Genomic DNA, 16656 nt, shown 5'->3' on the forward strand with positions numbered 1-16656 from the left:
GGTAAACAAATGTGTTATTCCTCACAAAATAGATTAAAAAACCCATTGCAAAGAAAATTGTGTTTGCTTACCAAACTGACTCATCTTTGTCTGTATTTTTAAAATTATTTTCTCCCTATTGTTTCTGATTCCTATCTACACTTGGTCCTTGAGATTGCCAAAGCTAACAATTTATACATTATAAAAAGGGATAGGTTTATTTATGTATTTTACTCATATCATTTTTATTTCTACATTGAAAAATAGAAATTTGTGAAGGCTAATATAACAAAGACCCATATGCCAGCCTCCTAGAGTGAACAAATATTAACATTTTGTCATATTTACTACAGCTCTTTGCTTTTAAAGAAATGAAACATTAGAGATAAAGTGAAAATTTCCAATGTTCTACTTATCCCAGTATCACTTTGCTACCCTAAGACAAGCACTGTCAATGATCTGCTATCTATTGCATGTTTTTGTAATTTCCTTGTTTATATACTCATCTATAAGCAATATAGTACATCAGATTAGTATTTATTTTTTATTTAAATGAATGATATTATACTGAATGCACCATTTTCCATCACTTTTATTTTTCCATTCAGAATTGTGTTTGGCACTATATGTTCATTGAAATATTTACCTGCACTATAGGCACTGTAAATACTGGGTTGTATTTGATTATATTAATATCCTACAATTTATCCGTTTCATAACCACTGACGTGGCTTTGAAATTTTGTACTGTTATAAACATTGTTACAGCCAACATCTTCTCTCTTTGATGTTTTGACCTACAAGTAGAAGGATTGGGTTCTAGGTAGGGAAGGCACACCTTAAATATATTAGACATAAATCAATGTATATTCTTTTTTAAAACTGTATTTTCATTGTTGTTCAAATACAGTTTTCTGTCTTTTACTCCCATCCCAGTTCATCCACCCATCCCTACCTCCTTCCTTTTTCCACCCTGCCCACCCCCCCAGAGTTTTTGTCCATTTGTCCTTTATAATTGTTCCTGTAAATGCTTCCCCTTCTCCCCTGAAATTTCTTCCCCACTCCCCTCTGGTCACTGTCAGCCTGTTCTCCATTTCAGTGTCTTTGGTTATATTTTGCTTGCTTGTTTGTTTTGTTGTTTAGGTTCCTGTTAAAGGTGAGATAATATGGTATTTGTCTTTCACCTCTGGGCTTATTTTGCTTACCATAATACATTCCAGTTCCATCCATGCTGTTGTAAAGGGCAGGAGCTCCTTCTTTCTTTCTGCTGCATAGAATTCCATTGTGTGTATGTACCATAATTTTTTGATCCATTCATTTACTGACGGGCACCTAGGTTGTTTCCTGCACTTGGCTACTGTAAATTGTGCTGCTATGAACATTGGGGTGCATAGGTTCTCTTGGATTGGTGTTTCAGGGTTCTTAGTATATAATCCTAGCAGTGGAATAGCTGGGTCAAAAGGCAGATCCATTTCTGGTTTTTGGAGAAAATTACATACTGTTTTCCATAGTGGTTGCACCAGTCTGCAATTCTGCAAGTCAACTAGGGACCCCTTTTCTCCACATCCTCTACAACAATTGTTTTTTGTTTTGCTCATGATGGCCATTCTGACTGGTGTGAACTGGTATCTCATTGTGGTTTTAATTTGCATCTCTCTGATAGCTAGTGATATTGAGCATTTTTTCACGTATCTCTGTATCTTCTCTATGTCCTTCTTGGAGTAGTTTCTGTTCAAGTCCTTCACCCATTTTTTAATTGGGTTGCTTGTCTTTTTAGAGTGGAGTCGTGTAAGTTCTTTGTATATTTTAGAGATTAAACCTTTGTCTGAGGTATCATTGGCAAATATGTTTTCCCATACAGTTGGTTGTCTTGCTAATTTAATACTGTTTTCTTTAGCCATGCAGAAGCTTTTTATTTTGATGAGATCCCATTTGTTTATTCTTTCCTTTACATTCCTTACTCTAGGGGACATATCAGTAAAGAAGTTGCTGTGTGAAATATCTGAGATTTTCTTGCCAATGTTCTCCTCTAGGACTTTAATGGTGTTATGACTTACATTTAAGTCTTTTATCCACCTTGAATTTATTTTGGTGTATGGTGTAAGTTGGTGCTCAAGTTTCATTTTTTTGCACGTAGCTGTCCAGTTCTCCCAACACCATTTGCTGAAGAGGCTATCTTTACTCCATTTTATGTTACTGCCCCCTTTGTCGAATATTAATTGACTGTAGAGAGTTGGGTTTATTTCTGGGTTCTCTGTTCTGTTCCATTGGTCTATGTGCCTGTTCTTATGCCAGGACCAGGCTGTTTTGATTACAGTAACCTTGTAATACAGTTTGGTATCAGGTATTGTGATTCCTCCTACTTTGCTCTGCTCTTCTTTCTCAAAATTTCAGCTGCTATTTGGGGCCATTTATGGTTCCATATAAATTTTCGAAGTGTTTCTTCTATGTCTGTGCAATATGCCTTTGGTACTTTAATAGGGATTGCAATGAATCTGTAAATTGCTTTGGGCAATATGGACATTTTGATGAGCTTAATTCTTCCGATCTATGAACATGGTATATGTTTCCATTTGTTTGTGTCTTCCTTGATTTCTTTCTTCAGTGATGTGTAGTTTTCTGAGTACAGGTCTTTTACCTGTTTTGTTAGGTTTATTCCTAGGTATTTTATTTTTCTTATTGCTATATCGAATGGGTTGGTTTTTTTTTTTTTTTATTTCTGCTTCTGATGTTTCATTCTTGGTGTACAAAAATGCCTTTCATTTCTGGATATTGACTTTGTATCCTGCTCTTTTGCCAAATTTATTTATTAGGTTGAGCAATTTTGCGGTAGTGTCTATAGAATTTTTCATGTATACTATCATGTCATCTGCAAACAGTGACAGTTTTGTTTCCTCCTTTCTGATTTGTATGCCTTTTATTTCCTTTTCTTGTCTGATCACTGTGGCTAAAACTTTCAATACTATATTGAATAGAAGTGGTGAAGGTGAACATCCTTGTCTTGTTCCTGATCTTAGTGAAAAAAAATTTAGTTTTTGACCATTGAGTATGATGTTAGCTATAGGTCTCTCATATATTGCCTTTATTATATTGAGGAATGCTCCCTCTATTCTCACTTTGCTGAGTGTTTTTATTATAAATGGGTATTGTACCTTATCAAAAGCTTTTTCCGCGTCTGTTGATATGATCATGTGGTTTTTGTCTTTCCTTTTGTTTATGTGATGAATTACATTTACTGATTTGTGAATGTTGAACCATCCTTGCATCCCTGGGATGAATCCCACTTGGTCACGTTGTATGATCTTTTTGATATATCGTTGAATGCGATTTGCCAATATTTTATTGAGGATTTTAGCATCTATGCTCATCAGCAATATTGACCTGTGTTTTTTTTGTGTGTGTCTTTAACAGGTTTTAGAATTAGGGTAATACTGGCCTCACAAAAAGAGTTCAGTAGTCTTCTCTCTTCTTGAATTATGTGAAATAGTTTGAGAAGGATAGGAGCTAGCTTTTCCTGAAATGTTTGGTAAAATTCAACTATGTGCCATTTAGCCCAGGGCTTTTTGTTCTGGGGTTTTTTGATTACTGTTTCAGTTTCACTAGTTGTTATCAGTGTATTCCAGCTTTCTGCTTCTTTTATTATTTTTTTAATTTTATTTTTTCATTTTTAGAGTAGTCAAGGGAAGAAGAAGAGGAAGAGAAGCATATTTGTGGTTGCTTCTCACATGCCCCCCACTGGGAATCTGGCTCACAACCCAGGAATGTTCCCTGGACTGGGAATTGAACTGGAGACCCTTCGGTTAGCAGGGCAGCAGTCAGTCCGATGAGCCACCCCCTCCAGGGATTTCTGCTTGTTCTTTATTTAGTTTTTGAAGAGTATATTTTTCTAGAAATCTGTCCATTTCACCCAGGTTTTCAAATTTTTTGGCATATAGTTTTCATAGTAATTTCTTACAATCCTTTGTATTTCTATGGGATTAGTTGTAGTCTGTTCTCTTCCATTTCTGATTTTGTTTATTTGAGTTCTCTTTTTTTTTTTGATGAGTCTACTTAAAGGCTTGTCGATTTTTGTTTATCTTTTCAAAGAACTAGTTCCTATATTTATTATTGATCCTTTAAGTTGTTGTTTTAGAGTTTATCATGTAGAGACTAAATTTAATCATTTAATTCTTCTCTGATCTTGATTATTTTCTTCATTTTACTCTCTCTGGGCTGTGTTTGTTATTGTTCTTTGAGTTCTTGTAGGTGTAGCATTAGGTTGTTTATTTGAAGTGTTTCTACATTTTTAGGGAGGCCTGTATCACTATGAAGTTCCTTCTCAGGATTGCCTTCGCTGTGTCCTATAAGTGTTGGAGTGTTACGTGTTCATTTTCATTTGTTTCCAGGAACTTTTTAATTTCTTTCTTAATTTCATTATTGACTCATCCATTGTTTAGTACCATGCTAATTAAATGAGGTGAATGAACTGTTAACACATAAATATAATGATAGCTGTGGAATTTCTGTGTAGGAGGGGTTTATGGATTTTCTATAACACTTTTTTTTCACAGCAGCCAGCCAGCCATGTTTTTTTCATTTTGGTTTTTGGGATAACTTATTTGGGAGAAGGCATGGTAGAGATAATGAGGGGCTTAAGCCACTACTTGGCACTGCCACTCTTCACAGTTTCAGGGCATTTAAATTGTTTCTGAACTAGAGAATTACCCTCTTAATATACCAAAAATGTATCTTTTATTTTAAGAAAGCAAACAGTACTAAAAAAATGATTAGAGAAACAAAGGTAGCTTACTCAAAAGACCTCATCTTTGAAGTTTGTTAACTGTGTATATGGAAATGGGTGCTAGTGTGGTGCAACTTGCAAATGGTACATATCTATTTTTCATAGCAGTGTCTGCAGGAATTCTTATATGGCAACTTGTTTAGCAGCTAAAGTTACTTTAGGTACTTTAAAGCAATTTCACTAAATGAAAGACATGCCTACATTTTGACATAATGTACAATAAATGCGTATCTTTTCCTTAATTAGTCCAAATTAAGGAGATTTTACATTTAACTCCAGTGCTGCTTGTAGGTACCTGGTAAAGTAGGAATTAATGTTGCACATTAGTAAAAAAGCAGCAATTGATTTTTGGTTCTATTTGGCTTATCTTTTCTGCTTAAGTGCTGGTATTTAATTTGTAGAGAAACCTCTAAACAGGTCTATATTTTTATGTTTATCCTCTTACTCAAACTAATGAAATAAATGTATTTATTGATTTTGGCATGAGCTTTATTAATGTAGTTAGTATGCCTTACTAATATTATTATATGTGCTTGGATTAGTGCCATCATTGTTTATGAATCAACATTTTTCTTTCAGTTCAAAAGAATACAGAAGCTTTAGAAGAGAAGAAGACCCAACCTGCAAAGAAGAGAGTGAGAGAGTTGAGAGTTTTGGATCCCAAAACAGCCCAGAATCTGTGTATGTGAATTTTCCTTCCTAGGGGTTGATGAAGAGAGGGTGGTTGTTGAATATATTTAAACAGAATTGTAACTTCTTTGAACAGGTATGTTTAGCATTTACTAAAAACAAATTTCTGTGTAAACATGATTTGGCTTGTCTTTTTGTCATTCAGGCAAAATGAAGGTCATCATAATTTAAGCTTCTTCAGGCTTGATGAAATTTATAAATAATAAAGCTTTGGAAAGTACTGATAATTAGGCATTGTTAGAGGAGGACTCAGTGAGACATAAGGTAGAGTTGAAAAGATTGGTATTTCTTTTCCTTCTGTTTAGGCTTGGGAGTGAGAGTTTTAGAGTATTCACTAGTCACATTGGACAAATCCTTTCCTGCTATTCCTTTACATTTGAAGTAATTGTGATGTGAGCTACCGAAATTATTAACTACTGCACTTTAAAATTGGTCACTAAACCTTCAGGCCTTTAACATCCAGCCAGCCTTTAGTGTACTTTTGTGAAGCATCTGGACAGTTAAATCCATCTTCATTTAAGTAGGCCTTCAGTTTTACTTTGATAAATTCTCCCCTTTGTGTTGAATTTAGCATATTTTTAGTCACCAGAGTAGACTGTGTTTATATTCTGAGGGTACTGAAACACTATGCATGAAAAATTGCAACATATCAAGCATTTCTAATTACTCAGTGAGATATCATAGGAATTTATTTTGTTAAAGAATGTGCTATAGGGAATCAGATTAAAATAAACAACTCATCATTCTCCTGTCAGTCAGAATGTTGCTGTCATAAACGCAGTCTCCTAATAGCTCTTGTGAGTATGTACATTGCTTCTCTGACAGTAAAATTTCTTTATAAAGTGAATGTTCAGTATGTTTTTCAAAAAGTATGATCTTAATTGCTAGTTGGTATGTGTCAACATTATTACTTTTTATTATAGTTATCTCATTTTGTGTTTATTTCTAGGTAATCATGTGCATAAATAGTAAGGATTTGTTGTTTTAAGTATCGGTGAAGTCATATGGTCCTTTTCATGGGAAAAAAATTCTTAGCAATATATTCCTGTTCTAATGATAAGAACACGCAAATGTTCTTTGAAAAGTATGTTTAATGAAGGTTAAATATAATGTATTGTTCGAAAAAATACCTCCTGAGTTAAGTGTAAGCTTTTTAGATATAATTTAATTAATTAATTCAATATTACAGCGTATGTATTTAATAAAGACATTGACAAGGGAACTCGAGATCCAACGTATAAAGCAACTAACAGTACCACATGAATGTCAGCAGGAATGCAAAAAGCAGTGATGATTCAGACGCTTTAATTTTTTTCTTATATATGAGAACTACACAGTAGATTGATATGCTTTTCTTGTATTTGGTTACTTTATTGTCATTCCTGAGGAGTGCTGCGTTGGAATCATCTGATAATCTATGCACTGAATTCTGCATTGAATTAAAAGGCCAACTTGAAAGCAAATCTTTAAGTTTTCGTGGATAATTTTGTACCAGTTCAATCTGAAATGCATAAACACGTAATAGGTCTTTTATTTTGTATCTGTAAATACATGTTACCTGTAAATATTAAGGCCTGTGATAATAGGTAGTTTTACCTAGATGAGTTGTGTAATACATTGAATGGGAAGTACTTTTGTTTGTTTATAACTCTATAAATTAGTATTAGTGACAGAAGTTTCAAAATTTGATTTTATGAAACGAGAATCAGGCATTTATTAGGATGTAAAAATTTAGATGCTGTTCCGTTTTCACTAAACTTTATTTTTATTTTAGCTATCTTCCTCGGGTCATATCGTATGCCATATGAAGATATAAAAAACATCATTTTGGAGGTCAATGAAGACATGCTGAATGAAGCCTTAATTCAGGTAACTTGCATATTTTCCTTTTAAAATTCATTTTTGTGCATGTTTCTAGGTTCCTGAATGGAGTTGTAAGAAAATGTTCTTCTGTACTTGGGTAGTAGAATAAGGAATATCTAGCTATGTTGGTAGTCAGAGGACCCAATGTAGGAGATTTAGATTCTACTTTGATTTCTGGCATTCATTAGATAAGTATATTTTAAAATTGAAGTTTATGAATATGTAGACATATCATTCCATTATTCACTATAAATAAAATTGGATATCATCATCACACAGATTCTGTAAAGTGCACATTGTTATTATCACTCCATGGATATAAAAGAGGAGAGGACAACACGTTAAATGGCTTGCTCAAGATCAGTGGGTAAATGGGAAAATTATGCTTTGTTAGGCACTTAACATCTGCTGGGGATTGTGCCAAGAACTATGTATTTTCTCTCATTGAATCCTACAACAATTTTGTGAGATAAGTACTAATATCCTCATTGTATGAATAAGGAAACTGAGGCTTAGATAGGTTGCCTGTTGTGGCATGGCTGGTAAGTGTCAGGGTAGCAGAGCTGTGCTTCAGAACAAGGTCTATCACGACTCTAAAACCAATGCTTTTTTCTTTTTTTAATGTTTATTGATTTGAGAGAAAGAGAGAGAAGGGGAAACATCTATTTGCTGTCCCATCCATTTATGCATTCAGTAGTTGCTTCTTGTATGTGCCCTGACCAAGGATCAAACTCACAGTCTTGGTGTATCAGAACAATCATCTAACCAACTGAACTCCCTGGCCAGGGCCATTGTTCTTTCTATTCTATTACTTTGCCTCCTGTGGGCAAAATATTTCAGCTTGTTATATCTGTGCGTCTTCATCTGAGACCACATGGTTCCTGTGATGATTAAACCAAATAAAGTGCTTTCTAGAATAAAGCAATATACAAGATCTAACATGTTACTAGAAATCTTGGTATGCCTTGTCCTGTCTAGTTTAATTTCTAGAAGTAAAATCTGCAGAGACTTTTCATAAAAGGGCATGTTTATTATAGTTATTTTGTGGTGGTGGTTGTTGTTTATTTTGAAGCCATGCAGTTTGCTTTGATTTTACCAACGCAAATCAAAAGAGTAGTTGATGGAGATGGAGTAGTTTATGCTGTAATAGTTTTGCCGTAACTTCCTCAGACTGTGTCTAAATCTCAGAGAATCGGCATTTGTCATTTGAGCCTGCTGTGTCTGTATGAAATTCTGTTAGCCTAAAAGTAAAACAGTTCTTTCAAAGTAAGAGGCAAACTAGTGTTTATTTGAGATCAATAGGAATATCTATTCTGGAAACATTGATTCAGGTAGAAGCCCATTTTTTTTTTTGGATTTAGAGACAAAAGGTAATGAGAATTTATGAGAAAGGGAAGGGGAACAATTGTATCAATAGAAGGAAGAAATTTCTGTTGGTGAAGATAACATAACACTCATAGTGATAATTACAGACAATGTTTTTAATGACTATTAATCCAGTAGTCCTTGTCCCAGTAGTCATAATAATTGCTTTCTTGTTATCTTTATAAACAGGTCTCTTAGGCCTGTTACAAATGTTATCTTACCATGTTTTACAAAAACTTCCTAAGGATTTGAGATATGAGTTGTGCAAGGCAGTTCCTCCAGCATGGAAGTTTTAGCTCTATTTTAAAGTGGCTCTCTTCATGTTATTGATTACAGTTCCTTCATTTTGTAGTAAAGGCTTATATTATAGTTTACCTCATATCTATGTTTTAAATATACAAATATTCACTTTCTAAAGGTTTCATGAGTTGATTTAGGCTCTTTATTATACTGACACTTATATTAATCTCAGTAAGAGTGACTGACACTTTGATAAGAAATCCTCCAAAATTTTTAGAAAAGTGTTTTTCTCTGTGCAACTAGGAAATCCATACATACATAGCACTCTGAAATGGAGAGCCAATCACATTTCTCCTGTCCCACTTAGTTCCACGGTTCTTTGCGCAGTAGTCAGAATGAGCGATGAATGAAACCTAAACATGATTTAGTTCTCCCTTTTTTCCACTGGATGTTTTAAATTTAAACTACAAAAGGCAAACAAATTTCGGACTCCTACTGAAGAATTGAAGCTTTCTAGTCTTTTATGTATAATGAAATTACAGTAAAGTAGAACAATATTTTGAAGAATTAATCAATGCAGTCATTTTTTTACCCTTTAAATTATATAGTTTTTTTCTTTATATGCTTTGGTAAAAAAAATAATGCAAACATGCAGACTGCTACTGTGGTATTTATTTCCCAGTAACATCAAAAACTATAATTTTTTGAACAACAATTAAAATAAAAATTTTAAAAAACTATTATTTTTTAAGTCATGTTTTTCATTCTAGGGAATGTGAGAAGAGAAAGATTCTCACTATGAATGCTCCCCTACTCTTCAACAAGGTTTCAACATGTGTATATAGAAAAGCATTACCTGGAATTTTTTAATTCCTTTTATTTTCGCTTTATTTTCTGACATAAACAATATATATTTGTTACTCTCTTGAAAGTGGGTAGTCCTGGTTCAGTTGGGAGGAATGAATTGCTTAAAATTTAGAGATGACACTAAATTATGCCAATATTGTTGAATGTGTGGGTTTATTCTTAGCTACCATGCAGAGAAAACAAATGCTTGTGAAATCACATTATTATACCAAATTTGGGCCTGTGCTCTGGGAAGGTGAGTGAAGGGGACTCATAAAGTTCAGATTCTGCCAGACTCCTTTTGTGCATGTCATGCTGTGCTTCCATGCACCTCCTATTTGCTGTATGTGGAGGGACCTTGGCCTGTCTTGTCTCTTCCTCTTTTCTACACCTCCCTTCCCTTTTATAAGCCTTTAGTTCTTTCTTTTTTTTTTGCCCCATGTCTGTGTATTTTAGCCCTTGAATCATTTGCTCCACCAGTTTTGTGCCTGCTGTTGTTGGAGGCCTGCTTTTTTTCCTTGTTTTTCTTTTTCAACACCAGTCTGCTTTCCTTCTCATTGCTAGATACTCTACAGTTTTCTCTCATTTCTTACTGTTCTCCATCAAAACTTATCTTCTTCATTATGATGGTAGGAGAAAACAATGTAACATGCAGTTTACCGGTATGCATGATTGACATTGTGCTGCTTGGATACAGACAAGGCACAACTGGTGAGGAACTCACCAGAGCTACTGAAGTTAATAGTGCATTTATCTAGAGCAACCAAATGTCTCAGTATCTTTTCTGGTAAGGAGAAAGGTCCTGGATTGGAATGATTAGTTTATTTTCCAGCACCAAAAAGAGTGTTTGAACTATAAAGAAAGAGAAAGACTAGAATCACCAGTCCTCTTTCTCTCTCCCATTCTAGAAACTTTTGCTTCAGTGATGCAAAAGTAACATCAATTTGCCATTCATAGGAGCAGTTTGCCATTTGTGTCTAATCACCATGTAGCACATTGATAATGCATAGGTTTAAATGTTATCATCAGATTAACTTTGTTGTAAGCTCTGTTTGATCACAGCTCTAAACTCCATCCAGGTATAAACATATAAACATAGCTTGTTGCTCACATGGCATGGTTGTCTCCTCATAACAGCAAGACAATAAAAAACAATTAAGGACACATTGTTTTCCAAAGACTTGAATTAATGCCAGTATTAGTTATTTAGCAGGATAAATGTCTTATAAAACTTTTTAAAAAATCATCATTTGCCCTGATCATATATTTTAGATGTTTAGAGTACCACCCTGACACACCAAGGTTGTGGGTTCAATTCCTGATCAGGGCATATACAAGAAACAACCAATGAATGTATAAATAAGTGGCACAACAGACTCACACTCTCTCTCTCCCCTCCCCTTTCTCTCCTTTCCTTTTCCCCCCCTCTCTAAAAGTCAATAAATGAGATTAAAAAATTAAATCGGCAAAATTAAGCCAAAATTTTCAGATTATTAATAAATAAAAATACTAATATCTCCTTTATTTCAAAATATATAAATCTAAGCTAGAAACTGAGTTCATATGGGAAAGAAGTCAAAATATCCTAAATTACTTTCAGTAGCACATAGAAACATTTAAAAACTAATCCTATCCTGAAATTACCATTTTTTAAGAGAATGCAATTTTATTTATTATTTATTTATAAAAGTTTTATTTATTCATTTTTAGAGAGAGGGGAAGGGTGAAAGAAAGATAAACATCCATGTGTGATTGCCTCTCACGCACCGCCTACTGGGGACCTGGCCTAAAACCCAGGCACATGCCCCAACTGGGAATCAAACCAGCTACCCTTTGGTTTGTAGCCCGTGGTCAATCCACTGAGCTACACAAGCCAGGGCCTGAAATTACCATTTAAAAAAATTTTGTATTCTATTTTCTCATTACCATTTATCCCCCTTATATCCCATCCTCACTGTAATCACCACACTGTTGGCCATGCCCATGAGTCCTTTTTTCCATTTTGCTGAATCCCTTCAGCTAGTAACCTCCACACCCCTTAGCTTTCATCCTGCTCTCTATCAATGAATCTGTCTATCTTTTGCTTGTTAGTTCAATTTGTTTACTAGATTCCACATATGAGTGAAATCATATGATAGATAATTTGTCTTTCTGTGACTGGCTTATTTCATTATCATAATATTCTCCAGGTCCATCTGTGTTGTTGTAAAAGGCAAAAGTCTTTTTTTATAGCTGAGTAATAGTCCAGTATGTAAAAGTCCCATAGTTGTTTTATCCACTCATCTATTGATGGACACTTGGGCTACTTCCACATGTTGGTGATTGTAAAAAATGCTACAATGAACATTGGAGTGCTTATGTTTTTTCAAATTTGTGTTTTGCTTTGCTTCAGATATATTCCAGTAAGTGGGATCACAGGGTCAAAAGGCAGCTCCATTTTTAATTTTCGAGGTATCTCCGTACTGCTTTCTACAGTGGCTGTACCAGTCTGCATTCCCAACAACAGTACAAAAGGGTTCCCCTTTCTCCACATCCTCCCCAGCTCTTGTTTGTTGATTGATTGGTGTCAGCCATTCTGATAGGTGTCAGATGATATCTCATTGTGGTTTTAATTTGCATTTCTTTGATGACTAGTGGCATTAAGCATCTTTTCATATGTATTGGCCATCTGTATGTCTTGTTTGGAGAGTGTCTATTCAGATCCTTTGCCCATTTTTTAATTGGGTTGGTTGGTTTTTCAGTGTTGAGTTTTGTAAGTTGTTTATAAATTGTGGATATTTTCCCCTTATCAGATATATCAACGAATATGTTCTCCCATTCTGCGTGTTGTCTTTTTGTTTTGTTGATGATTTCCCTTGCCATGAAAAACTTTTAGTTTGATGTAGTCCCATTTGTTTATTTTTTTCTTTTGTCTTCCTTGCCTGGGGAGATATAGCCAATAAAAAATTGCCATGAGCAATGTCCAAGATTTTGCTGCTTATGTTTTCTTCAATGATTTTTATTCTTCTGGGTATAACACTTAAGTCTTTGATCCATTTTGAATTTATACTTGTATATGGTATAAGAAAGTGATCTAGTTGCATTTCCTGTACATATCTGCAATTTTCCAACACTGTTTATTGAATAAACTGTCTTTAGCCCATTGTAAGTGCTGGCTTCCTCTGTCAAATATTGACTATAAAGGACTGGGTTTATTTCTGGGCTTATTCCATTTCATTGATTTCTGTGTCTGTTTTTATGCAAGTGCTATGCTATTTTGACTGCTATGGCCTTGTAGTATAGTTTGATATTAAATAGTGTGATTCCTTCAACTTCGTTCTTCTTTCTCAGTATCTCCATTGCTATGCAGGTTATTTTGTTGTTCCATATAAAATTTTGAAATATTTGTTTGGTTCTATGAAATACATCATTGGAATCTTGATAGGAATTGTATTGAATCTATAGATTGCTGTAAGTAGTATGGATATTGTAATGATGTTAATTTTTTCTATCCATGAACACGGTATGTGCTTCCAATTATTTGTATCTTCTTCAACTTCTTTCTTCAAGAGTCTTATAATTTTCCAAGTACAGGTCTTTTACATCCTTCATTAGGTTTATTCCTATGTATTTTATTTTTTTTGTGGCCATTGCAAATGGGATTGTTTTCTTAATTTCCCTCTTTGTTAGTTCATCATTGGCATTTAAAATGCACTGATTTCTGAATATTAATCTTGTATCCTGCTACTTTGCCAAATTCATTTTTCTGTTCAATAGCTTCTTGGGGAGTCTGTAGGGTTCTCGATAGATAGTATCATGTGATCTACAAATAGTGACCATTTTACTACTTCTTTTCAAATTTGGATGACTTTATTTCTTCTTCTTGTCTGATTGCTATGGCTAGGGCTTCCACTACTATGTTGATAAGAGAGGTTAAAGTGGACCTTCCTGTGTTGTTCGTGGTTCTAAGGGGAGCTCTTGTACTTTTTGCCCGTTGAGTACAGTGCTGGCAGTGGGTTTGTCATACATGGCCTTTGTTATGTTTAGGTATGTTCCCTCTATTCCCACTTTGCTGAGAGTTTCGATCATAAATGGGTACTGGATTTTATCAAATACATTATTCTTCATTTTGTTTATGTGGCAAATCACACTTATTGATTCGTGAATGTTGTACCAACTTTGCATGCCTGAAATAAATCTGTTGTGATCATGGTATATGACCTTTTAGTGCATTGCTGTATTCTGTTTGCTAATATTGTGCTGAAAACTTTAGCATCTGTGTTCACCATGTATGTTGACCTATAATTTTATTTGTTTTCAGTGTCTTTATCTGGTTTTGGAATTAGGATAATGCTAGCCTCAAAAAATGATCCCTGGAGCCTTCCTTCCTCTTGAATGTTTTGAAATAGTTTGAGGAGAGATATTAGTTCTCGGAATGTTTGGTCAAATTACCTGTGAAGCCATCTGGTTCAGAGCTTTTGTTAGTTGGGAGTTTTTTGATTACTGCTTCAGTTTCATTAGTTGTTATCTATCTATTCAGATTCTCTGATTCTTCCTGATTTAGTTTCAGAAGATTGTATGTTTCCGGGAATTTATCTATTTCATCCACATTGTCCAGTTTGTTGGCATATAGTTAGGATTTACCCAGGAATGTAAGGCTGGTACAACATTCACAAATCAATAAATGTGATTCATCACATAAACAAAATGAAGGATAAACAACATATGATATTGTCGATACATGTAGAAAAACATATCCTGAAATTATTGAAGAGCTTTTAATATATAGAATTAATATTTCCAAATAATATGCAAATTTTCCAAATTATCCAAATAAATAATAGTATTTAGTAATAATAAATTTAGGTGATTTTTGAGTTATTATTTCATCTTAGAAAATTTGCTTCAGTGTAATACATAATATATGACCAATGAGTGTTTTGGGATGACAGTGGTAAAAATGAAATATTTGTGCAAACACTCACATATAGACTATTGTCAAAGAAATGAAACTGTTTAAAAATTGTAATTCAAGTCTTAAGGGAAAAATAAAAGTATCTTCTATTTTAGAACATTAGTGGAGGCAAATTATTTTCTTAAGTGCTGAGGAAATTCATCTTGGTAGGGAGTTTATGGCCACATTCACAATGCATAAGCAGAAAAAAGATAATTAACATGAAAGGCAGTATAATATTACTGCAGAATAACTTGCAAAGATATTTCTTTGTAGCTCAATTCAGAAAATTCAGGTGCCCCTACTTATATGTGAAAAATACTGCATCTTATTTTCTTTGATTTCTAACTAATATTTAGCATTTCATTTGACTAACAATGTGGACAGCAGACTGAAGAAATATTAACAGTATTTTTGATTTTAGAAATAATATTTTCATATCACAGTAAATTTGTGGTAAAGTTCATGAAATATTGTTTATAGCTATTACTACTTAAAGATTACACTTAAGATTAAACTTAAATATTATAGTTACTAAAGTTGCCAGTTGATTTTATTTTTGAATGCTTTAATCAAGATGCATATAAATATATCAATTTATTTTTGAGAATGTGTTGATACATATTTCAATATAATTAGTTTCTTTTGCATTCCTATGTATTTATTCTGAGAAGGGATCCATACACTGGTATAAAAAGGTTTATGGCATAACCAAAAAGGCTACAAACTAGTATAGAAAAATTTCCCAGTCAAGATGGTGGACATGAATCATTCTCAAGTTCAGTTCCCATTCACTGCTATCCATAGAAAGGATACTGTTGTGAAAATTCCAGACCCATGGGTTGATTCTAAAGCATCCTCCTGAACTAGAGAGGCCAAGAAGGACCACATTAAAAGGGTAAGAGGAACAGACCTACAGTACAATAAAAAGTGTTCAAGCCAAAATGAAAAGATGTTAATTTAAATCATAACAACCTATGAATGTGTAAAACTCACTGGAAATGAGAAATAGATAGTCAAAGTCAGATTCACTAGTACTATAATGGTGGTACATAATTCACTTGCACCTGTAATTAAAAAATAAACTATTAAAAATAACTATAACTACAATAACATATAATTAGGTCCATAGTATAAAAATGCTGTAAATTATAATATTGATATCCCAAAGTAACTTAAAATATGAGGGGGAGTAAAATTATAATTTTTTAAAGATTTTATTTATTTATCTTTAGAGGGGAAGGGAAGGAGAGAAATATCACTGTGTGGTTGCCTCTCATGTGTCCCCTGCTGAGAACTGGCCTGCAACCCAGGCATGTGCCCTGACTCGGAATCGAACCACGATCGTGTAGTTAGCAGGCCCGCACTCAATCCACTGAGCTATACCAGCCAGGAAATTATGTTTTTGTAAGCTATTAAAGTTATCAGCTTAAAATAAAATATATTTTAGAGCTCATTTTTTAAAATATTTTTTATTTTTAAAAGATTTTATTTATTTATTTCTAGAAAAGGGCAAGGAGGGAGAGAGAGAAAACCATCAACATGTGGTTGCCTCTATTCTCCCCCCCACCAGGGACCTGACCAACCAGGGCATTTTCCCTGACTGGGAATCGAACCAGCAAGCCTTTCGTTCACAGACTGGCACTCAATCAACTGAGCCACATCACCTAGGACTAAAATTGAATGTATTTTAAGTGTATTTTAAGCCTTATGGTGACTAGAAAGAAGAAACACCTCTAATAGATTATGATAAAGTAGTCAAAGAATACTGTTGCAAAACGTATTCAAATCACAAAGGATGAGAGTAATAGAGAAAGTTAAAAATGTAAGTGCATTGAAAATTTAAGAGATCAGAAATCCTAAACTTTCTACAAGGAAATGTGGAAAAAGCTCCTTGACATTGATCTGGGCCATGATTTTTTTGAATATGACAGCAAAATTACAATTAACAAAAGTAAAAA

The 16656-nt window shown here is 34.0% G+C and overlaps 1 protein-coding gene across 3 annotated transcripts in view; it reads left to right on the forward strand.

Moving 5' to 3' along the window:
• Positions 1–16656, forward strand: part of DIAPH2 (diaphanous related formin 2) — a 914916-nt gene that overhangs the window by 353001 nt on the left and 545259 nt on the right. For all 3 annotated transcript variants that reach the window (XM_037165779.2, XM_037165780.2, XM_037165781.2), the window contains 2 exons: positions 5338–5439; positions 7223–7317. In XM_037165779.2, coding sequence (XP_037021674.2) covers positions 5338–5439; positions 7223–7317 — 197 coding nt within the window. The remainder of the gene's footprint in view (positions 1–5337; positions 5440–7222; positions 7318–16656) is intronic.

This window comes from Artibeus jamaicensis, unplaced genomic scaffold (genome assembly GCF_021234435.1).
Source record: "Artibeus jamaicensis isolate MK-2021 breed Jamaican fruit bat unplaced genomic scaffold, CSHL_Jam_final scaffold_461, whole genome shotgun sequence".
Taxonomy (NCBI): domain Eukaryota; kingdom Metazoa; phylum Chordata; class Mammalia; order Chiroptera; family Phyllostomidae; genus Artibeus; species Artibeus jamaicensis.